The sequence below is a fragment of the Chelonia mydas genome, chromosome 1 (genome assembly GCF_015237465.2).
Source record: "Chelonia mydas isolate rCheMyd1 chromosome 1, rCheMyd1.pri.v2, whole genome shotgun sequence".
Classification (NCBI taxonomy): Eukaryota; Metazoa; Chordata; order Testudines; family Cheloniidae; genus Chelonia; species Chelonia mydas.
In genome coordinates this window covers 287,797,612-287,822,935 of record NC_057849.1, presented here as the reverse complement: position 1 = coordinate 287,822,935, position 25,324 = coordinate 287,797,612, and the positions used below count along the sequence as shown (strand labels likewise).

Below are 25,324 nucleotides of genomic sequence, written 5' to 3'. Positions count from 1 at the left end.
CTCTACATTAACCCATGTTTAATGTAAAAAATAACCTCAAGCCACAATGATAAACTTAGAGTACTTTTCTTTTTCATGACATGACTGTCAACATATGTAAGTTTTTAGTATCTGCTGGCATAAAATGTTTGGCAATGTTTATGTAAAACTGAAGAGTTGATACTCGTGACTGTGGCCCCACTGTGCAGGTGCTGGAGCCTGCCCATGTGCAACACTTTGCATCATTGGGGATTCGATTTATTTATCCACTATAAACTTTGAAAAAGAAAACTGTTTTTGGTTTTAAAAAAAAAAAAAAAAGTGATGTGCAACTGACATTTCAGTTGTTGATGCGTTCTAGATATAATGGCTTTTGTGCCTCCATCCAATGTATCCTGAGAATATCTATTTTTTTTAAATTACATTTAAAAAAATTGTTTAAAGATCTTGTTTGTTCTGTGCAGAAAAGTTAACTCAACATTCATATTTTCAAGAAAATTATAAGCATTGTTTCTTACATGTATTTTTTACACAGCACAAAAATATATCCAAAATAACCTGTGTTATAGTACTCATATTTTTTGTAACTCCATGGGTTGGATCATATTTACTACATCTGTGAGTAGATGGGACCCTCCCCTACCTTCCTGGAAGTTGGGTTTAGCTGCCACGGCAACACTGTTCTTTACTCTCTCCTGCTATCCTTTGATCTCACCAGGGAATGCCTCAAGGTTGAGGGCCCTTGCATGAGCAGGGGATAGGCCAGGGGTAGGAGGAGATACAGGTTGCATAGTCCCTCCACCTACAATGCAAAATCTACTTGTAAATTGTTAAAGGCTAAAGCTGTTTTAAGCTTTCTTGCATATCCCTGCACTTTGCACTATCTCCTTATGAAGAGTTTTCTAGTCACGTTTACAGACTGGGGAGTCCTAACAGCATGTCTTAAATATAGCTCACACCTGTTGGGCAACTAATGGGGGAAGAAGCCTTCAGAACCAATGTGCAAGTACAGGGTACTTTTGTTGATGGCACTGTGCCTGTGTTAGATCCCATGAGGTATAGAAGCCACAGATGTTTCTTGGGGGACAAAAGCAGAAATATACTCACTCCAATTTGGAATGATCTGGGGAAATTCTGAGTTTTCCTTTCCTCTTTCCTTCATGAGTTTTTCCATAGGAGAGGATGATCTGGCCTATGTTCCAATTGGGACCATTAGTTGCCTTGTCATATTATGACTATATGGTATATATAAAGGTAAGGCTACCTTTTATTTTTAGTAAAAGTCATGGGCAGTAAACAAAAATTCACGGCCCGTGGCCTGTCCATGACTTTTACTATATACCCCTGATCAAAACTTGGGTGGCAGGGACTGCCCCGGGGGCGCTGTAGGTGCTGGGAGAGGGCGGCCGGGTACTGGGGGAATTGAGGGGTAGGGCAGACAGCGGCGTGTGGCCCGGGGCCCCCGCTGGTGCTGAGGGGTGTTGGTGGGGCCAGCAGGCTCCCTTCTGGGCTCCATGCCTCCCTCCCCTGAGCAGCAGCAAAGTTTGAGTGTGGGAGGGGGCAGCGAATGGGGCATAGGACAGGGTGAGGCGGGCTCTTGGGTGGCACTTACCTGGGGGGCTCCCCAGTATCAGCAACATCCCCCTTGCTCAGCTGCTAGGGGGAGGCATGGCCAGGCAGCTCTGCGCACCATCTCTGCCCAGAGATCTGGCTTTGCAGCTCCCATTGGCCGGGAACCACGGCCAATGGTAGCTGCGGGGGCAGTGCCTGCAGAGCCAGGTGCCTGCAGAGTCCCTCTCTGAGTGGTTTTATAGTCCTTTCTTATTTTTCAAATGTTTCTCTTTTTGTGTGTGGAAAAGCCACACATACAAGGGAAGGTGACTGAGAACAATACAGAAGAAATAGAGCAACCGAGTATGCACAAAGTAAACAAAGTGGAAAAAATAGAGCAAAATCCCTTTTTCTAATCTTTCTGTTCTAATAATAATTTTAGGTATTGTTCTTTGAATGGCTTTTGCACATTTCCACTCTTGTGTTGTGCAAACAGTGCATTTGGACTGTCTAGGGGGCGGCATTGACACAGCCAAAGAGTGGGAATGTACAGAGTTCATCTCAAACACTGGTTACTGGTGAATAGCCTTTATTTATTTTTAACAATAGTTAGGTACATATTTCTCAGGTAGAAGTGAGATTGTATGAGGTCCTTTTAAGTTGATGGTTTCCCTTTCAAAATGTGTGTTATGCTGTCAGTCATATACAATAATAAATGTAAGAAAGAGACTATTTTTACCTATAAATTAAAGTGACATAATGAGACTGCTATAAATATAACCTTTGGGCTCAGTCCTGCAGAGTTCTCAATGGGACCACTCATGTGAGTAAAGTTACTACTTATGTGTTTGCAGCCAAGTTAGTAGAATATTTACTGCATTTTGCATGAGGATTTTTCTTTGTTCTCTAGCTTATTCTATTCAGGGGCAGAATGTTCAGATGATCAGTCCCTCAAGTGAGTCTCATCAGCAAGTTGTAGCAGTAGGGCAACCGCTAGCTCTCCAGCCGCAGGGAACAGTAATGGTAAAGTACAATTTCTAAGTAACTTTTTTCTGTTGAATTGCATCCTTTTTCTGTATCTGATTCTCTCTCAATCCCTTTCTTCCTATGTGATTCCTTACTACTACAATGAACTGAACCTACTCATTGTGACTAGCTGGAACTCTCTTGTGTATTTTCTTGTAGAAGAGATAATGGATAATCTTCTATTGTAATAAGAGGCCCATTTACTTAAAGTAGCCTAATTTTTTCATAGTTGGGAGAACCTGTGGACATGAAAGATCTGTTATCATGTAAGAGGTGGCCACCGTGGCTCTTTATGTACTTGAATGACCCGTTATCATGACTAAGAATGTCAGTAATGGGTGCCCTTTGTCCTGCTCAACTATGGTTTAAAAACTGCTAATGTAGTCAGGGTCATATGATTGAACATCATTTTTAAAAAAATGTTGGACATCTGGAGAAACAAAGTGTCTAATTTCTGGAAATAAAACTGAAAATAATTTGACTCTGTTTACACTGTCAAGCTATTCCCAACCTTTATTCAATTGGGAATTGGGGGACCAGTTGTTGAAAGCTGTTGAGTTACTTCCCTGGTATGGATGCATCACAAAAGTGCAGGTTTTTAATTTAATAGATCATTAAATATTTTTTAAGATTAGTGATTTTACTAGGAACACCATTGATTTCTCATAATACATAAGTATAACAATGTAACATGTTCTGTCTAGCTGACTTCAAAAAATATCCAGTGTATGAGGACATTACTTAACTTGGCTCACTGCCATGGAGCAGTTCTTGGTACATCATGGCAACTTGTCTTGGCTACTCTACAGGTATGGTGTAGGTAATGCATGTATTGCTTTTTGATTTGTTTCTTATAATTCGGAGTGGGTTATGATTTCTAAGATGTGGGCATTATTGATTTGAACACGGCAACATAAGCTTAGATTGTATTTTACTCATTATATGCTCTAATGTCCATAAAGGAGTATTCTAGCACTGTCCTCTAAACTTAGTTTGTTGTATCTGTCTGAGAGAGCAGGTGCAGGCTGATTGTTCGCTAAAAGAGTAGAAGTGTTAGCTTCTTCTCACAAAGTGATGAGGCTTTTCTCACGGGACTCAGAAAAATATTTAGAGATCAGATATCTCCAAAATACAAATATAGTATTTTATATTCATCTATCTGTATAATTCAGTCAGAAATTCTTCCTTTATATTTCAGCATCTCGTATGGATTTTGGGTTTAAAGCCTGGCATTGGAGGTGCCTTAAAACCCGGGAGAGCTGTAGAAGGACCCAGCACAGTAAGCATAATTGTTCATTCTGTAATATGATGATTGTGCAATACTTTCTCTTGCAATCTACAGAATACATTTCTCTGTCCCTTAGGTTCTAACTACAGCAGTTATGACTGATTTACCAGTTATATCCAACATACTTTCAAGACTATTTGAAAGCTCACAGTAAGAGACCTCTTCTTATGATCTAAGTATTTGTTTGTATCAGCTGTGACAGTGTTTTGATAGCTGGTGTTTTTCAGGTTCCTTGATGACGTGTCTTTACATCATTTAATAAATGCCCTTTGTTCCTTGTCTCTGGAAGCCATGGAAATGGCCTATGGAAATAACAAGGTATGGAACACTTCGTTATTACTTTTCAGATATGTATGTGTAAGATAGGCATCAGACTCATGTTTGTTCTTAAGCTAGATCACTGTTCTTTAATATCGAAATAAGCTAATGCTACATATGATATGAGCATAAAATTAACACATTTTTGAGACAAGGAATTTTCTGGTTATTAATGATTGGCAGTGCTACCAAATCTTCTCTGAACACTTATGTAGTATTTTTATCACGTTTTCTAACATTAAGCAATGTCGGGCATTTCCATGAATAATCAGGTTGTAGATGGATGAGTTTTTAAAAGCTTTGAAGATTTCAGAAAAGCTAGAATGTTTTGAATGACACAGTATGCTCTGGGATATATTAAAATCTTCCATTTCAACCAATATCTTCTAAAACGTTTTAAAACAAGTTTGACAGTTTTGGTTTAAACCAAAAAAAAAAAAACCACATCATTACGTGGGAGTCCTGGGGAGAGAAGTGGAACAACTTTCTGAGCCCTCTACCCTCCAGAGATATTTAAGGAGCTTTAGGGGCGAGGATTTCCCTTGAGGGGTGTGGTATTGGGTGGTGTGTTGCTTGTTCTCTTGCTTTGGTGGAAGTGTCTTCAGGAGAGAAGTAAATAGAAAAATGAGTAAATGCTCTTTGATTCATTATGTACTAAAATTATAAAACTGGGAGAGGGAACTTCAAAATGCAAAGAAAGGAAATTGAGTTAAAATAGTTTGAATTTAAGATCAACTAAAAATGAGAACAAGGAATCTCACATTAAGGGGAAATAGTAGAGTGCACTCTGCAACATAGTAAAATGGCTGCCACATTATAATTATGTGGTGGTAGTTAATTTTTTTTATAGTTGAGCATAAAATGCTACTGTTTTGTACACAGATCAAATGAATGGGAGATTGATCACATCTCTTCAGGAACTTACAATTTTGATCCTAAATCTAGGATAACAGTAATATGAGCTTTGCGAAATATTTAGATAAAATAATCTGTACTGTTGGCTTTTATATATTTCTAATTTAAGTCTGTTATGGTGGAACAGAGATCCGATTCTTTTGTTAGTAAAGTGTGTTCAGATTTTCTGTTGGGAAGGATAGCATTAAAATACAATATTATGCCAGAGAGAGAGCTTTGGGAGGGATTTTAATACTCCTGCTACTCAAGCAAACTCAGTGAAGAAAGGAAAAAACTGTTATCAAAAGGGAGTGTTTGTCTCTTTTCCTATCCTCTTGTGGCTGGTAATAGCATAGAGTTGATGCATCTGTGGAAACCTCCCAGTCCCATTTAACTGCAGTTAACTGAGGTCTGTGACTTCCATAAGTTGTCAAATACAATTACTGTAATGAGTGGGGAAATCTTACCCGTAAATCAAAAGAAGGGGAACATTTCTAAAATTATACTAAGTACTTCTAATCATGTGTTTTAATTCCATTTTACTTAGGAACCATCTCTTTTTGCTGTTGCTAAACTGTTGGAAACGGGACTGGTTAACATGCATAGGATTGAGATTCTGTGGAGACCTCTGACTGGTCACCTCCTAGAGGTAACTGATTTGTCTTGTCATAAATACTAGTATATATTGCTTTTAGTAAAATCTTGCTAATAGCTATCTTTCTGCAAGGACTTAACTAAAAAGGTAAAAAGAAGCATCAATATTCTAAATGTAACTTTTGATCAGTCTTCTTAATTTTAGCTTGTCTGGCTTCCTGTTTCTAGAATTGGTGTATATCTCATTTACCTTTAAAGCTGTTATTGGAATTTGTTTATTTTTTTCTCTACACTGTTAAATATCTGCCTTTATACATTTTAAGCATGTTAAGATAAAGCAAAATGATTTTTAGTTTACCATTTTTATGTACTACTTCCACTGCAGAGAAGTTTAATTCTGGATTCATGTAGCCTATTGGGTAGTTAATGTTCTCAAAATGAAGTTGAGCACATTTCCCTGAGATATTAAAGCAATAACCACTCTTCTGGGTTGGCTCTCTTCAGCTAATCCCTGGGATTCAGCTCATCTCCAGAACCTCTCATCTTCCTCTGTGAGGAAGAATGAGGGTACCTTAGTCTGCAAAGGCTTAAGACAAAAGACCCTTTTTCCTACAGGTCAGCTCAGTGTATCAGCCATCTCTTGGGTCTCTTACTCATGTTTTCTTCCAGCAGCTGATCTCTTACAGGCTCTTGCCTATGCGGGACAGCAGTCACAACTTGAAATGAAATGACAAATTTCACTTATAAACAGACGTTCTTTTAAAGTGATGCCTTAATCCTTATTAACCTAAAATTGGGCCTCCAGGATGTTATGAGAAAGATGGATAACATATAGAGAACACCCTGCCAGACTTCCACTGAGGGGGGGAAAAAGTCCTTCCTGATCCTCAAAATTGGCAATTTGGTCCAATTTCCCCCTCCACCCAGCATCTGCGAAACATAGTTGGAACTATACTTCAGTGGTATGTGGCAAGGAGAGCAGGAGCAATACTAGCATGATGGCTGCTGTGTGCCTGGGATGAGAGCCCTGAAAATCCACGGATATCTGCTTTATATCCATGGACCATTTCTGTGGATGTGGAGCCCAGCTGGGAAGCCGTGGCAGTCCCTCCACCTGCCGGAGCAGGGGGAGCGCTGAGAGCAGCCCCAGCTGTATGCTTGCCCCATAGGCTCCCCGCACAGCTGAGAGCAGGTGGAGGGTCTGCGACTCTGCGCGGGCTCCCCACAGCTGCCCACGCAGCTCTCCCCAACCAGGCTCCGGCTGGGGGGATGCCTAGGAGCCTCAGCGTGGCCCCCTGCGTAGAGCCCTGCAAATACACAGATCCGCAGATAATTTTTGTGGATCGTGGATCGGATGCGGATACACATTTGTGTATCTGTGCCGGGCTCTACGTGGGATGTTTTTATATATAGCTGGGGTTAAAGGGCATGAGAGCCACCCTTCAAGCTTGGCTAGTGAGTGGTAGACATGGGTGGTGAAGACACTTCTCCCCACTATCACATCCCCTGAACAGTTGAACCTGCCCTTGCCTTTCTCAATCTTCCCTTGACACAGGCGTTGCCTATCCCTGACAGTCTCATACAGCCCCGTCCCCACTGAGAAGGGGTTGGCACAGCATTGTCTTTACAAGTCACTGAAGGCTCAAAACAGTTGTTTCTTTAGACTGTGACAGATATATCAAGTATGAAAGCATGGAGAACTGCTCATGGTATGTTTGCACAGCTTTGCAGAAGATGGTATGCATTTGTAATGATTTAATTTCTCTGAACTACAAATAGCAATTAATGAAAATTTAGAATTGGGCAATCTTGATGTGAGCTACATCAAGAAACAAAGGTAAGTCAGTTTTGAGAGGCCAGTGAAAATTTAGTGTCTCATTGATTTATGGCATTATACCTGTCTTTTTCTCAAGGGTTTGAAAGAAGAATGGAGTGTCGTCTTCACATTATATTTCCTAACATTTGTACAATAATTTTATGGTTATTTAAATGTGTATTTCTATGTATGACAAACCAAACACAGACGTACGTACACACACACACGCTGGCTTTTATTGGTTACTTCCATACTGTTACATTCAGGAATTTTTTTTGCTGTACCAAAAAAATAGATAGTGAACCTGGGTATTTGTTTCACAACAGTTCAAGGCCAAGTTAAATGAAAATGAGTTACAGGCACACCTTCTAGAGCAGAATTTGGTTCTTTGTGTCAAGCCATTTTTAAGCTACCAATAACTAAATTAGAATTATATGTATTGCCTTTTCACTTAATTTGTGAAACTATATTTTGTTGAACTGCCTTGATTTTCACATTGTTTACTTCTGCCTCTCTCCCTATTGCTTCCTCTTGTTTCCTTATTCAGAAGGTAAGCTTTTCCTACAGATATATTGTTCTTCAGCATTATTAAACTTAGTCTTAACTTTTGAGGCCCTTACCACCTAATTGATTGACAGAAGCAGGTTGTATTGAGAAATACAGGAAAAAATAGTGAAATACAGCGGTTTCAGCTGTTTCTTATTCTTGTAAATTAATATTTGATTGATATCATTATTTTAAAAACACTACATAGTTTATATATCCAGTTTGAATTGTGAAAATTTACAAATCATCTTGGTTTAAATGAATGTAGCTTTAAATAAGGCTATGCTGTATCTTCAGGTCTGCCAGCATCCAAACTCCAGAATGAGAGAATGGGGTGCAGAAGCGTTAACCTCTCTCATTAAAGCAGGGCTGACATTTAACCATGACCCTCCATTATCACAAAATCAGGTAAAGTAAGTTTTTGTGAAATGATGCTTTCTTTTTCTGGAATTCATAATAAACATGAAATCAGTGTCTTCCCTAGAGGTAATTCAACAAACAGGTGGCATTCACAAAGCAGTTTTACTATTGAGTTTATAAATACTGCAGATGGAACTTTGTGTGTTAGGTACAGAGATCATGCATTCTGATCAGCTGCAGCCTCATTCCCTTCACACATGGAGAATAAAGAATGATGTTGCTAACTCACTGTGTTCATATAGTAGAACAAAACGTGGGCCACCCTCATGAGTACAAAACAGTTCTAAAATGGTTAGAGGAATATAGAAAATTTTAACAGAAGGCACAGGATTACAAGATAGATTCTTTTGGTGTATAAATTGTATCTTTATCCTTTCTCTCTATAGAAAGCCATTATATGAGAGAGAGAGAGTGAGTTAGCTGATTTTTTCCTACACATGCTTTGGCTTTTTCTCTTCAGCTGTTTTTTTAATTTTTTGTCTCCTATTCATTTTTTGGTGTTTAATTTAAAAAAGAATATCCCTTTTCTGTTATCTTACTCTGTCCCTATAATTTTTTTTATTCTTTGGCAATATATATTTTCTGACTTAAATTTTAGGTCTCTTTTTTAGAAGTGTAATAAAACTAGGTTCTTTCAAATACTACCTTTTTATTTAATAAATTTTACTTCAATGCGGATTTCTTTTCCTTCTGCTAATTTGATTCTATTTATCCTTTGCATCTTTTAGGCAAGATTTTCTACTTAAATCTGGCCGCTAGGCACTACTCAGTTTAGGAAACAGATTCTTAAAGTGACTGACCAGCTGAGAAAAACCACCGTGGGGGAGGAAACTTTCAGCCAGCGGAAGTCTGGCAGAGCTGGTCTCATTCACCCTAACCTAGGGAAATTGCCAAAGGCAGGATGCAGCCATGTTATATCGGTCCTTCATTGGTGTATGCTGGAGCTAGCACAGACTAGACCACAGAACCAGAGTGCTGCTAGACAGTGGTTGGATGCACTGAGGGAATCAAGTCCTTCACATGGAGTCAGACCAGCAAGGCCTGAGATAAAAGTTCAGTGTTTTTTGACAGAGGACTAAGTTCTGGTGAGACCTGCAATCTTCTGGTCATTTGACATTTGAAATGGAAAATTGTATCACCAGAACAATAGCAACTGTTAAAAGGAGAAATTTTAAGTTCACTCAATGTATATTTGTCTAAAAATTAAAGTAATGCATATTTTGGTCATAGATGGCTATGACATAACAAATGAAACATGGAGGAACGTAAAAGTATTGTTTTTTGTTTCAACTTGATATGGCCTGTTCCATTTAGGGTAAAATGTTTTGGAGGTTTTTTTTTAATGGGGGGGGGGGTAGTTTGAGAAATAAAAGCCTTTAGGACTTTGGCATGGAATGTCTCTTTCTGATCCTCTGCCCTTCTCTTTTAAGTCCTCCTTTCTCCTTCCCATTGCATTTAAAGTTGACTCAGTAGTCAATATTAACTACTGCTAATCTGTATCACTTTCCTTTTCATTTGAAAAACTGCACTGTGGAAAAAACTGTTAATTATGATTTTCGTGGTAAAAAATTAAAGATCTGTCAACCATGAAAAATAAATGAAAGCCTGTATCATCTCATGCCTCTTAATATTATAATAATAATAATACTAATAAAAAAAATAATGCTTAGCACTTTTATAAAGATTCATAAGCCCTGCACAAAATAATAGTTAATCTTCAAAACACTTCTGTGAAAGATTACAGTTTAAAGATTCCATCCTCTCAGCATCCATTACATGATTACAAGATTAGCTCTGGGAGTTACCAGGCAAAGAGTTAGAGTGAGGTACATCAATCCCCACACGGGGAATTTTCCAATCCTGTAGTGCAAGTGGTACAGTCCACTGGTGTTATCCACTGTCAGTTCCTTTTGGTGTAAAAGGATGAAACATTTACTTATGCACTTTCATATCGGCAAAAATGCGTGACCTCAAAAGCAAAAACCTCCAAACTTTGAAGAGAGGCAGGTGTGGTGGTCTATGTGGAGAATAACAGTTCTGTGAGAGAACTTCAAAGGACCAGAATTACAAAGTAACTAATTTTCCCTACTCTGAAGATACCATCATCACACTGACTGTTGAGGGGAGCAGTGGCTGACCCATTAACACAAGTAGAATTTGAATATACCACCTGTTCTGTGGGGTATAAGGATGCATGTATAGAATAATAAAATCATAGAACTGGAAGGGACCTCGAGAGGTCATCTAGTCCAGTCCCCTGCACTCAAGGCAGTACTAAGTATTATCTAGACCACCCCTGACAGATGTTTGTCCAACCTGCTCTTAAAAATCCCCAATGTTGGAGATCCCACAACCTCCATAGGTAATTTATTCCAGTGCTTAACCACTCTGAAAGTTAGGAAGTTTTTCCTAATGTCCAACCTAAACCGCCCTTGCTGCAATTTAAGCCCATTGCTTCTTGTCCTAGTCTCAGAGGTTAAGAAGAACAATTTTTCTCCCTTCTCCTTGTAACAACCTTTTATGTACTTGAAAACTGTTATCATGTCCCCTCTCAGTTTTCTCTTCTCCAGACTAAACAAACCCAGTTTTTTCAATCTTCCCTCATAGGTCATGTTTTCTAGATCTGTAATTATATTTGTTGCTCTTCTCTGGACTTTCTCCAATTTGTCCACATCTTTCCTGAAATGTGGCTCCCAGAACTGGACACACTATTCCAGTTGAGGCCTAATCAGCGCAGAGTAGAGCAGAATTACTTCTTGTGTCTTGCTTACAATGCTCCTGCCAATACATCCCAGAATGATGTTTGCTTTTTTTGCAACAGCGTTACACTGTTTGACTCATATTAATCTTGTGATCTTCTATGACCCTCAGATCCTTTCCGCAGTACTCCTATCTAGGCGGTCGTTTCCCATTTTGTATGTGTGCAACTGATTGTTCCTTCCTAAGTGGAGTACTTTATATTTGTCCGTACTGAATTTCATCCTATATACTTCAGACCATTTCTCCAGTTTGTCCAGATAATTTTGAATTCTAATCCTATCCTCCAAAGCACTTGCAACCCCTCCCAGCTTGGTATTGTCCGCAAACTTTATAAGTGTACTCTCTATGCCATTATATAAATAATTGATGAAGATATTGGTGAATAATTGATGAAGATATTGAACAGGATCAGAACCAGAACCGATCCCTGCGGGACCCCACTTGTTATGCCCTTCCAGCATGACTGTGAACCACTGCTGACTACTCTTTGGGAACGATTGAGTGCTTGCATGGAGGGATATTGTCCTCCAAGGATCCTTGGTTATGGAAGTTCCCAACCAGTTTCACACTGGCGTGAAACTCATGAATGAGACTCTTGTGAAATTGTTGTCCAAGAAGCAAAATTACAAGGAATGTGATTTTTCTTAATCCCAGTTTATAAATGAGTAAACTGAGATAGAGTGGTTAAATGAGTCGCTCAGGGTCACACAATAAGTCATTGCACGAGCTTGAGTTAGAATGTAAGAGTTCCTGATTGTTGGCCATGAGCTCCCAAAACCTGCCAAAGCCCAAGTGTTTGATACTATGTGAAACAAAGACCCAAAAAGGAGGGATAGATGGTATAAAGGTTGAAAGAATCTGGAAAAAAATCTTCAGCTGTATCTTCAATTTAATAACCTAGCATGTCTTCGCAGTTATCAAGATGACAATTCCATTTACACTGCACAAAGTTCCTGTGTAGCTGAAAAACATTTGAGTCTAAAAGGGTAACCCTCATAATGGTGAATAGTTGAGAGAGATGCATCTTGATCAATTTCTTTGTTCATGTTTGATGCTTATTTTTAAATAATACTTTGCAATCTTTTAATATACTTTTACATTTTCAGAGTTTTTAAACTTCACCTGCAAAATTTAAAAGTATCTCCAAATTTGTTGGGAAATATAATACCTTAAGGAGGGAGGGGAAAAAACCTTAAAATGATTTTCAAAAGAAGTTAGGTGCCCAGCCTCCCACTGATGGCTTTTAGGCACTTTTGAAAATCCCACTTTAAAAAATGCAGATTTGTACTGTGTGGCTTCATAAGGATGCATTATAATCTGTTTGTTAGTTATTACTCCCCTTGCTGTTTTCTCTATTTATTTCTAGAGGCTGCAGTTGCTTTTGCTAAATCCATTGAAGGAACTGTCAAACATTATTCATCCTGATATCAGGCTCAAACAACTGGAGTGTGTATTACAGATTTTGCAGAGTCAAGGTGACAGTCTGGGACCTGGCTGGCCATTAGTCCTCGGTGTCATGGGAGCAATCAGAAGTGATCAAGGGTAAGTGGTTGATATAAACCTGATATAGATAAGAAGAGCAGAGAACTCACCATTTATGAATATTCATAATTTTTTTTAGTTATTTCTGTGTTCTAAATAGCTGGATTCCACAGAAAAGAAGTTTTGCCTAAAGGCACAGATTGTCAGCTTTCTACTGAATTAATCTTTCAAAAGACTGAAAAAATTCACTTGAAAATCTGCAGATCTGTACTGACAATGCCATTAGTATATATGTTATGGAAAGGTTGGGGCTTTGAAAGATGTGTTTGTTAGAGAGGGACTTATGCAGGGTATGTTACTGTTTTATATTACTGTGGAATTAAATACATTTTGATACTAATGGGTGAATTTTGACAGTAAAAATACTGATGAATGACGAGTAACTTCAGAGATAAATTTTACATTAAACCTGGCAGATTATTAGAGGCAGAATAAACCCATGGCATGCTTTTGTTTGTAATATTTTAGGAGACCAATTCCCACAAAATAATTAAGTGATTCACAAGAGAAATTTGGAGGCCTTTTCCACTAGCTTATGAAAATACATGCAACAATAAAGAAAAAGGCCTGAGGTGATTTCCGTTCCTAAGTATCTTCATTACAGATGTCCTTCCTTTTATTCTCTTAATCAAGATAGAACTTACTTTATAATATCCCTGCTCTGTATATGCACCCTGTTGGAAGACTAGAAATATTAGCAACTAAACTCAGAAAATGTTTAATGGTTTCTCCCTCTGGGCCATAGAGCAATCGCTACATAGTGTTGATCTTAATTTATTTTAATAATCTCTGTTTAGAAGCCTAAAAAACAAGCAGAGAGGGCAAGAAATAAGCCACACTTTTGATACAGAGAATTTAAGTCAGGTGCTTATTTACTCTTTCTCATAGTGCAAGAGCAAGAGGCTAAAAATTTAAAATCATTAAAAGGAAATACTCTTACAGAATGCATAATTTAACATGCAGAACTCATTTCTTCACAATATCATTCAGATCAAGAACTTAATAGTAATAGAAAAATATTAGATGTTTAGTTATTCTCATTATTTTTATAAGATAAACTACATAGGAGAAAATATTTGCAAAGGATATAAACCCTCATGCTGTAAGGCATAAACCAACCACTGACTGACAGGGATTAGGGGAAAACCCTTCCTTTATAGACAAATTATCCCATAATTGTCCATTATGGGGTTTCTTGTGCATTCTTCTGAAGCATTTGGTATGGGAGCATTGCCATTGCGGGAGACACAAAAATATGGTTCAGTAATTTGATCCAATATTGAAATTACAAAAGAAAATTAGTTCTTCTTCGAATGCTTGCTCATGTCCATTCCATTCTAGGTGTGTGCGTGCCCATGTGCACAGTAGTTAGAGATTTTTGCCTTAGCAAAATGGTCGTGCTGTGCTCATGCATTGGTATATTAGGCGCTGCTGACCCTATACCCTCTCAGTTCCTCCTTACCACCTGGAACAGTTGGTCAGAGCTCCTTGTCTTGCATCGGCAAAGAGCATTAGCAGTTCTTCTGTCTGTCTTCTTCGTATATAGTTTGTAGGTACTTAGTAAGCCATTAAGTTAAATGTTAGGTTAGTTTGTAGGTAGAGTCCCAGCTGGGACTTTGCCCCTGAGCGGGACATGCCCCTTTCTCCCGGCTTTAAACCATGCTTGTCATGCAACAGGCTGATGCCTTTTAGTGACCCTCTTGCCAGCAGTTTGAAGTGGTTAAGGGGGTCCCATAGAAAGGACAAGTGCAGAATCTGTAAGAGCTTTTGCCCCAGAATGCAGAAGGAGTGGGATATCCACTAGTGGGCCCTCCTCATGGAGCCTGCATTTAGTCCTATGTTGGAGCCATCCCACTAGGATCCCACACCACGCACCTCAGCATCGGTGTGGAGCGCACTGCTGGCACCGTTCCCCCTCTCCAGTACCGAAGAAGCAGCAAAAGAAGAAGAGACCCCTGGCACTGGAGGGGAAAGGGGCTTCAGGCAAAGGTCATATGTCAGACCATGTGCCCATCACGGGGGTACCACTGAGGTCAGACCCCTCAAGCTTGGCCTGGGATCTGACTCCCAGGAGCAACAGGAGACCCCAGCTTCTCCTCAGGCCCTCATTGCCCGAAGTGGCCCCGGCAGCTAAAGAGCAAGTTGGCTGACCAGTACTGCAGAGACTGTGCCTGACGCCGGACTTGGTAAGGCCCCAGCACCTAAGGGCAAGCCAATCATGGAACCGGTCCATAGGGCAGTGGAGCACCCTTGGTCCCCAGACCGCAGGTGTAGATCGCCATCTCTGCAGCCTAGGACCCCGGCACCACACTCTCCCCCTACGAGACATGGGACACCAGAGTCTAGGCACCAGTCCCCCTACCACCGATACCAGCAAGCTTCCCATGAAAGATCACTGGGATGCAGGTCACCCTTGCCCAGATGGTCTCCCAGATGTCAGTCCCCACTGGGGCGGGATTGCTCCCTGTCACGGCACGAGTCTCCATCCCCCCGGTACCGCTCATCGGGCATTCACCGATCCTCGCCTCACCGGTTGCCGACCAGTGTCAGTCAGCAGCCTCAGGCCTTGACAGCTCTGCCCTGGTCACCAGAAGGGCAATGGTCGGACTCAGATCAAGAGTTCAGCCCCCGTCCAAGGAGGGGTGATTCACCACCGAGCCACAAAGCCGGCGTGGCACCTGCAGAGACGGCATGGCAGCAGGGAAAGTGGCCCGCTCAGTGGCCGTACTGGAACCCGTGGGGCGTGTCCGTGATGCTGGTCCCATATTCCTACCATCCTCCTTGGTGGACTTGGACAAACAGCCCCCAGTACTGCAGTCAGTGGAGTCGGGGTACGGTACCGAATCTGACATGGAGGCAGCGCATCGAACTGCAGCACCTAAGGAGCCATTCCCAGAGAAGGAAGGGGAACCCGCCCCTCTCCCAGCAGTGCACTTGTCATCATCATTGTCGTCTCTGGACAAAACAGTGGCGGGTCCCTCCCAAACGGGTAGGCGCCCCCCCGCCTTCCCATGGCCTGGGTCATGCTGCCTGACCACCCAAGGGTCCTTAAGATTGCCAAATCACTGTGGCAGTCCCCATCTTCAATTCTGCCTGCTTCTAAGAAGGCGGAAAAGAAGTATTACCTCCCTGTGAAAGGGTTTGAATATCTGTATGTGCACCCTCCAGCGGGATCACTGATCATGTCTGCCATTAATGAAACGGACAGGCAGGGCCAAGTCAGTTGGTCAAACGCCAAAAAACAGACTCCGAGAGACTGATCAAAGCTCTGGCTGGGGTAATTTAGGTGGTGTTGGTCCTGCTTTGAGCTGGGGGCTGGACTAGGTGACCACCTGAGGTCTCTTCCAACCCTAATCTTGTATGGACTTACTTGGCAGAAAGATTTATGTGGCAAGCCTGCAATTTCGGATGTCTAACCACTAGATCCTGTTAGGCAGGTACAATTTTAACCTGTGGGACTCCCTTAAAAAATTCAAGGAGGCCCTCCCACAGGACCAAGCTCAGGAGTTCACCGCTTTAGTGGATGAAGGCACAGTGGTGGCAAGGGGGGCCTGGGATGCTACTGACTCAGTGGCCAGGGTGGTCACCTCTGTGTTGGCCATGAGGTGCAGCTCCTGGTTGCAGTCTTCCAGGTTATCCCAGGAGATGCAGGCTGCTATACAGGACCTCCCATTTGAGGGGAATGGGCTCTTCTCCAAGCTCACGGACTTGAGACTCCATGGCCTTGAAGACTCCCATGCCACCCTCCTCTCCTTGGGCCTTCATACTCCTTAGCAGTCCAGGAAGCCATTCTGCCCTCCGCCTTCATGGTCTAGGTGCTCAGGGACTCCCCAGCTGAGCACCTACAGGAGAAAGGATAGAGACAAGGGGTCTAAGCGGCGACACACATCATATTCCCATTCATCTTCTCAGCCTGGCCCTTCCAGGAACCAAGGAGGCCAGAGGCAGTCATGTTGAGGTTGTGCTCGAGGATGACACCCCAGTCACCTCCCAGGATCTATGGTTTCCTCTACTGCCTCTGCCCTTTCTGGTCAGCCTGGTCTCAGCTGACCTTGGACCGTTGGGTGCTCAAAGTAATATTCTCAGGTTACACACTGCAGTTTATGGCTGACCCTCCTTTCCACCCACCTTTCCCATCCCTCTTCATGGACCCTTCTCATGAGCAACTCCTAGTCCAAGAGACCCTCCTGTGCCTGGGGGCAGTGGAGGAAGTCCCTCGAGACGTGAAAGGAAAAGGGGTTTTACTCCCGCTGCTTCCTAATCCTGAAAGCAATAGGGGGCCTTACACCCATTTTGGACTTGCGTCATCTCAACAAGTCTCTCAAAAAGTTGAAGTTTCTCATGGTCTTTCTGGCCTCCATCATCCCCTACCTGGATCGGGGAGACTGGTACGCTGCCCTCGACCTGAAGGATGCATATTTCCATTTTCCCAGGGCACAGGTGCTTCCTTCATTTTACGCTGGGCCAGCGCCATTTCCAATTCATGGCATTGCCGTTCGGTCTCCCATCAGCCCCAAGAGTGTTCAAGAAGTGCATAGCACTAGATACTGCTTACCTGAGGTGCTGGGGTGTTCAAATTTATCCATACCTTGATGATTGGCTAATAAAGGGTTGGTCTCGGGATCCGGTGCGGCAGCATCTCCATTTTGTTTGTTCCACCTGTCATGACCTGAGGCTGTTAAGAAATGAGAAAAAAATCAACCTCAATTCTGCTACAATGCATAGAGTTAATTGGAGTGGTACTCAACTCTACTCAGGCCAGAGCCTTCCTCCCTGAGGCTCAGTCCAAGCCATGGTGGACCTCATCTCATGAATGCAAGACCATTCTCTTACTACTGCTCACGTGTGCCTGCACTTGTTGAGCCACATGGCGGCCTGCACATATGTGGTTTGCCATGTGCGGCTTCACCTCAGCCCCTGCAGATATGGCTGGCGTTGGTCTATGTCCCCAGCAGACACAGCATGGACCATGTGGCCAGGGTCCTGGACCACATACTGTTGTCACTCACCTGGTGGCAGAGTCCTGCATTGGTGTTAGTGGGAGTTCCCTTTGCGGCTCTATCCCCATTGGTGACCCTCATCTCCGATGCCTCAGATCTGGGGTGGGAAGCCCACCTGGGCAATGTCAGCACCTAACATCATTGGTCGAGTCAGGATCACTCCCTACACTTCAACATTAGGGAGCTGAGAGTGGTTCTCCTGGCCTACCGAGCCTTCTTACCTCACTTAAAAAGCAGGGTGGTCCAGGTCCTGATGGACAATACAGCAGCTATGTTCTATATCAAGCAGGGCGGAGCCACACCACCTGACCTTTGCGAGGAAGCCCTCAAGCTCTAGAATGTACAACATGGCATCCATCTTGTAGCCTCACACCTCTCCAGGGCCAGGAACACTTTGGCAGATCACCTCAGTAGGACCTTCTTGTCTCTCTACAAGTGGTCCCTCCACCCAGAAGTGTTCAGCTCCATCTTCCAGAGGTGGGGGACTCCCCAGGTGGACCTGTTCACATCCAGGCAGAACTGGAAATGCCACGTTTTCCACTCAATTACGGGGATTGACAGAGGTTCCCCATTGGACGTTTTTCTGCTCCAGTGGTTGGGGGCTCTGTTGTATGCCTTCCCTCCAGTGCAGCTGATTCACATAGTCCTCATGAAAATCAAGCAGAGCGAAAGTGATCCTCATAGTGCCATTTGGCTACGCCAGCACTGGTTCGTCACACTTCTGGACCGCTCGGTGGTTGTTCCGTTACAGCTGCCGCTCAGGCCAGACTTGCTGTCCCAGAACCACAGCAGTCTTCTGCACCTGAACCTGGTGGCGCTGCACCTGATGGCTTGGCTGCTGCATGGTTAAGTGCAGAGGAGCAGGAGTGCTCAGCCACTGTCCAGTAGGTCTTGCTGGGCAGCAGAAAGCCCTCTACCAGAACGACCTACCTGGCCAAATGGAAGCGGTTCGCTTGTTGGACCTCAGATAAAGGTATTTGGCCTGAGCGGCCTTGCTGCAGTTGATCCTGGACTACCTCCTGCATCTAACTGTCTCTTTCAACTATCAAAGTCCACTTGACCGCTATTTCGGCCTTCCATCCACTGCTCGAGGGTAGGTCGGTTTTTGTCCAGGACATGACTGCCAGGTTCCTCAAGGGCCTTGAGCGCCTCTACCCGCACATCAGGGACCCTATTCCACAATGGGACCTGAATCTTGTGCTGTCACGACTCACGGGACGCCCCTTCGAGCCTCTGGCTTCCTGCTCTCTCCTCCTTCTGTCCTGGAAAGTCACATTCCTAGTTGCAATAACATCTGCCTGCTGGGTCTCTGAGATTAGGGCGCTTACCTCAGAATCACCCTACATGGTCTTCTACAAGACAAGATCCAGCTGCAGCCGCACCTGGCTTTTCTACCCAAGGTGGTCTAGCAGTTTCATACGGTCCATGACATTTACTTACCTGTCTTTTTTTCCAAAGCCACATAAGTCAGAGGAGGAGTGTAGATTGCATTCCCTAGATGTCAGGAGAGCGCCAGCCTTCTAAATTGAAGGACCAAGCCAATTCGCAAGTCGCTGCAATTGTTCATTGCGGTGGCCGACAGGATGAAAGATCATTCAGTGTCCATTCAAAGAATTTCTTCTTAGATCACTGCCTGCATTCGCTGCTGCTACCATCAGGCAAAGGTGCCACCTCTGGCAATTGTAACTGCCCATTCAACCAGGGCGTAAGCCTCCTCAGCAGTTTTCCTAGTCTATCCAGGATATCTGTAGGGCAGCCACCTGGTTGTTCGTCCACATGTTCTCGTCCCATTATGCACTTACCAGATGTGAAAGTAAGTAGGGAGCCCAGGGCCCTTCAGAGCAGCGCCTAAGCCCCGCTGCCGGAGCCCCAGGGTAGCAGCAGCAGGGCTCCTGCAGTGATTTAAAGGGCCCGGAGCGCCGCAGCGGCCGGAGCCCCGAGCCCTTTAATTCACCCCTGAGCCCCAGGGCTCTCAGCTGCCTCTGCAGCTGGTAGCTCTGGGGTGATTTAAAGGCCCTGGGGCTCCCAGTCACAGCTGGAGCCCTGTGGTTTTTAAATCTTGATTTAAAGGCCCCGCCTCTTCCAATTGAGGCCACGCCCCCCTCAGGACTCAAGTGTAATGGTAAGTCCTTTAAGTTACTTTCACCCTGGTACTTACCCAGCAGGCCCGGGAAGATGCTGGCTTCTGTAGAGCAATGTTAGAAGCCACAAGACCGTGAACTCTGAACCCAGCTCCGAGGATACTGTTTGTGAGTCACCTAGAATGGAATTGACATGAGCAAGCACTCGAAGAAGAAAGAACGGTTATCTACCTTTTGTAACTTGTTCTTCGAGATGTGTTGCTCATGTCTGTTCCGTTGCTTGCCCTCCTACCCCTCAGTTGGAGTTGGAACTGAGAGGGCATAGGGTCGTCAGCGCCTAATATACCAACACATGAGCATGGCACTCAAGGGGATGCTACAGATGACCCTACAGATACTGCTAAGGCAAAAATCTCCGATGACTATGCATGTGGGTGCACAAACACCTGTAATGGACATGAGCAATGCATCTCGAAGAACAGCAGTTACAAAAGATAGGTAACTGGTTTTTTTCTTACTTGTAGAGCTTGGTAACTGAAAACAAACATTTTATTCACAGGGCTCAGCCATTATAGAACTGATGCACCTCTATTCAGACTACACTCTGGACCTTCTCTGAATTTATGTTCTGGATTGAGCCATGCTTCTATAATCCAAGCATGGTGAACTCCGGGTCAAATACTAGGGAAGCTCCAGAGTGAAGCTTGAATACAATAGTATATAACCTACATATAACCTATGTAGGTTATATGTGCTGTGTGCTACAGAACTCTTCTATTTGATTTACAGTATTTTCACAGTTTACAGTTGAATTTCCAAAGGAACCCTCTGAATATTAAAAGTGGAAATTACAATATGATTCATTTTCCTTTTCTTAGGAATCCTGTACCAGTCTCTGCCATAAGACAGTTACACACACAATTAGCAATTTCAGATGTCTTTTTACTGGATAACACTCCAAAGATAAACCATTACAGCACAGCAGTTACATCATACCCTAGCTAGACTAACATCACTAATTAGAGAGTTATTTTCCTTTAAAGTGAAGCATATAACACTGGCCTAAACCGTAAAATATATTTCTATTCAAACCTCTCAGAAAATACAGTCATCAGGACTTCTGACAATCAGAGATAATCTTCTTTCATGTAGTCTCACCATGGGCATTATATTGACAATTAGATAAAATAGTTGTACCACATAACCAGTTGTTTCAGCATCCACAAAACAGAGTGTACACACAACTTGAAATAAGGAAAAAACCTTACAGTTTCTGTAGCTGTTAGGCTCAAATGGTGTCTTTGATTCAGTGATGTAGTACAGCTCACAAAGGAGTTGACTCCAGTCCGCGATTCCTCTTTTATGGGGTTTTCTAATCTCAGTCCCACTGACTTCTGTAAAATTACAGGAAACTGTATTGAGAGTCAATCCATAGATTGTCTGGGTTACCCCTGCCAGCTCCATCTTCTCCCTGCAAGTCTGAGCTGGATCTGACTGGATTGGATCTTCTAGTTTCTAACTAAGGGCATATGTGTGTACATGCAGGAATGTCTGCCCTTAACAAAGACTTCCACATCAGCTTCAAAACAGCTACTGTGCATGGATAATAACTTCTGTACAAGTTTCAGAGTAGCAGCCGTGTTAGTCTGTATCCGCAAAAAGAAAAGGAGTACTTGTGGCACCTTAGAGGCTGAAATAGCATCTACTTGTTTGAAGCCACTGAAGTTTCCTTGCGACCACTTCGTCTTTGAATGTTTCCGTGTCAACTCAGAACAAGTAGAAACAGCAGCTTTAATTATACCACTAAGATTTTTGGTTTAACACCGTAAAATGAAAAGAAAAGTGAAGAAAGGGGGGTTATGTGTTAGACACGCTCTCCTGCTACATCCAGTTGCTTAGCTGCATCCTGCCATTCCTCCTTGGTTTCTTCCTTTCCTGCCACTTTCTGCAGCCCAGTTCAGTCTTGCCACCTAATTTAGGGTTTATTTTGCCAAGGATAAAGATTTATTATAGAATGTTAGCTAGCATGTTCTAGCTGACAAGTTCTAAAACTCTAGTTAGACCAGCAAGTTGTACCTCAGCATGTGAAAGCTGGCAGAGTTGGGGGAGCCTGTGCTTCGGTTGGGTTAGCCAACGTGCTAAAGTACAACTTGCCTTCTCTGCATTAGAATTTAGAATGTGCTAGCTAACACATTCTTAAGAACAACAAAACAGAAGTCCACACAAAACCCACAAACATCTTTTTTTCCCCAGTTGGGACAAATCCTAGATGTATTTCAAATTTTGCTTGACCCTAGAGCAAGTGTGTAAATCTGATTATCCTTCTATAGTAATGTTGCATCCTGGTGCATAACAATAGAATGATTTGTACCCTCTTAAAAAAAAAAAAATAACATGTACCTTATTTCAATTTCCTCAAGAGAGTCCTTAATACGGACTGCATTCCAGTGTCTTCAGTTGGTTGTGACAGACTTCCTACCAACAATGCCATGCACTTGCCTACAAATAGTTGTTGAAGTTGCAGGAAGCTTTGGACTTCACAATCAAGAACTAAACATTAGCCTAACATCAATTGGTTTGCTGGTGAGTTTCATTTGCATTCATAATGGGGATTAGTGTGGCTTTTATTTAATTAATTTTGTTAATGCTAGTTAATGCCTAGACTGTTATCCCGAGAGAGGCCAGAAACTGCATGTCATTCTCTCATAAAACTCCCACTGAAGTCAATGTAAATGTAGTGATAAGAATTTATCTTTAAGTAAATTATTATTGTAACAAGCATGATTATGTAAAATGAATGGAGTTGCAGAGATATTATCAACATTTTTAGTAGAAACACTATAGATTTTAATAATCCTTTTCTGATATTTCAGTTTGTATATTCAGTTTGAGAGCCTAAAAACTGAAGCCTGGAAATAACTACAGTTCTTGATATTCTATTTTTAAGAATAATTAAATGTAATCCTTCTCTAATCAGTAGAGCTAAGAGTTGCCTAGGACATATTTTGCAGTACACTTTAAAATGGGAAAATTAGAAACACTTTGTTCCTTCACAATCAGAGCAATTATCAATGTGTATTTAAATATTTATTTTTCCATACATAAAATGTGTTCCTAAATTTTTTTGTTTGTAGTGGAATATTTCAGATTATTTCTTCCAAAGAGGTGAAACCATTGAAAAAGAGCTGAACAAAGAGGAAGCATTATTGCAGAAGCAGGCAGAAGAGAAAGGAGTGTTGTTAAACCGTCCTTTCCACCCAGCACCGCCATTTGACTGCCTTTGGCTCTGTCTCTATGCCAAGCTGGGGGAACTGTGTGTAGATCCACGACCTGCAGTTAGAAAGAGTGCTGGACAGACATTGTTTTCTACAATTGGTGCCCATGGAACTTTACTTCAACATTCAACATGGCACACAGTTATATGGAAGGTACTGAGTAAAAAGCTGCTGTAGAATACAGCATCCACATTTTGGTAGTCTCCGTCTCTTACACATTCTTATTGTAATACCAGTTTTAATTTTATACGATTTTAAAAGATAATATATAATTTACACACACAAAGTAGCTAGCAACTATTTTATCTTAAACTTTTTTAAAACTTCCAGTTGGTATCTTTTTCCTTCTGTGCTGCCCCTAGGCTAGCTTATCACCATTTTTACATCATCTTGATTTTTTTTTCCCTCCACACAAATGTGCTCATGAAATTGACACCAGTATTTCAGTTTGTGTCCTCTGGTCTTGGACTGTTGTTTTGCTCATTCTTACTCTCTCCACACAGGTAGATGCATGATTCCTTTGCATAAAATTTTGGTGCCCTTTGTGAGAGCAGCATGGCCAGCAAAGACGCAGTCTTCCTTCTACCTCAGATAGAAAGGAAGACATGGATCTTGTTTCTACTTGAAAAAATTAAAGCAACTTCCTTTTCCCCGGGGAAGAGCACATGGAAAAAAGTAATTCCTTATCCATGTGACTGGGCTGATCTAATAGAAGGCTTAGCTTTTCTGCCACTTCTGTTTCTGGCCCTCTTCAGCCAATCAAGCCTATGTGTGAAAATCCCTTTGACCTAGAACCTGGGCAGACTGCTTGTGCCCCGTAGGACTCATGTTCCACTGTGATCATACCTAGCTTGATTCTGCTGTCACACATGCCATCTGCGTGGCACTTCAGACCTATTGATCTCTGGGCATCAGCCAATCTAAAGGAGAGACAAATGCACATACCTACTAAAGAGGCACTTCATAGGTTTCTTAGATTTTCTCTGGGAAAGAGCATTGTCAGTGTGTTGGTCTTTTATTAGCACTAAGGATATTCTTAAAGTTTCTGATCATGATGATAGTAGCCCTTCATCATCTCAAGATCCACGTGTCAACTTATCTGATCAGCTGGCTGATTCAGGTACCCGCACCTCCACAGGTGCGGAGAAGGCTGGGTGAAATAGGGTGTCTTCTGGGACTTGACAGGGAAAGGGGGAAAATGTGCGCAATTTTATTTCCTTGTTACATTTACATAAGTTGAAATATGTGACTTAAATAATCAATGCATCCTTTTTCTGAATATCATAGGTTCTGTTTCACCTGTTGGATAGGGTTAGAGAGTCTTCCACGACAGCTGACAAAGAGAAGATTGAGTCAGGAGGAGGCAATATTCTCATTCATCATTCAAGGGATACAGCAGAGAAACAATGGGCTGAGACATGGGTATTAACATTGGCGGGAGTAGCGAGAATATTCAACACTAGGAGATACTTACTACAACCTTTAGGTAGGTTAATGTTTGGAAAGTGAGGTTTTTTTACTAATAAAACTTGGTCAGACAATTTCAGTGCTGGCAGTTGGCTCACTAGATCCCAGTTCTGTCAAATGTAGCAATTAAAATATTTAATATTATTGCCAGATGTCGTAATACAACTTTTAATTTTTGTGATAAGTTTTTTTCAGTTTGATCACTGGCAAAGTATTTAATCTGTTAGCTATGTATTCTATAGTATCTGCTTTGAAATGTAACTATGGTGAGCCTGTAATCCCAGGTGCTCAGAATTAGAATTCTTAAATTCCAAGTGCAGCTACATTTGATGTTTGTTCTGTTATTCCTCACTCCAGGTGTCAAATATTTGTTAAAAACATAATTTTGTAAACATTTCTTGAATCATTGCCAAAAATGCTGTTGTTTCACTGAAGGGTTAAAATCCATTGCTAATGTAATAACCTGGTATCTGGATTTGTGTACAGGCCCAAAGTCCAGAGTTTGGTCAAGAGGTCAGAGGGCTAGCAATAGCTAAGAGAAAGCAAAATAACCAAAGATAACCTTGCTTTTGCTAAAATATGCCTGGTCAGCAAAACGCCAAATGTTGGGGCAATAATTGTGTCTTATTCAAAGTTGCAAATAGAACAAAGAAGCCCTGTTTCTGTTGTAATAGTTTCTTCTGTAGGGAGATGTTTTTCCCACGCATCCAACCTTGAGTTTATAAAAGGTTCAAGCATGTCAGTATAAGATGGCCTCCTCCCACCTC

General features: G+C 42.1%; 1 protein-coding gene across 11 annotated transcripts in view; it reads left to right on the top strand.

Annotated features, from left to right (window-relative positions):
* The window catches only part of MON2 (MON2 homolog, regulator of endosome-to-Golgi trafficking), a 154,869-nt gene that overhangs the window by 76,594 nt on the left and 52,951 nt on the right, over nt 1–25,324 (top strand). For all 11 annotated transcript variants that reach the window (XR_005223612.2, XM_037887571.2, XM_043548588.1 and 8 more), the window contains exons 15-25: nt 2,441–2,553; nt 3,261–3,365; nt 3,755–3,835; nt 3,921–3,994; nt 4,072–4,162; nt 5,604–5,705; nt 8,310–8,420; nt 12,559–12,734; nt 22,236–22,398; nt 22,950–23,243; nt 24,378–24,576. Coding sequence is in view for 10 of the 11 variants with exons in the window: in XM_037887571.2 (XP_037743499.1) it covers nt 2,441–2,553; nt 3,261–3,365; nt 3,755–3,835; nt 3,921–3,994; nt 4,072–4,162; nt 5,604–5,705; nt 8,310–8,420; nt 12,559–12,734; nt 22,236–22,398; nt 22,950–23,243; nt 24,378–24,576 (1,509 nt within the window). In the remaining variant the exon portion in view is untranslated. The remainder of the gene's footprint in view (nt 1–2,440; nt 2,554–3,260; nt 3,366–3,754; nt 3,836–3,920; nt 3,995–4,071; nt 4,163–5,603; nt 5,706–8,309; nt 8,421–12,558; nt 12,735–22,235; nt 22,399–22,949; nt 23,244–24,377; nt 24,577–25,324) is intronic.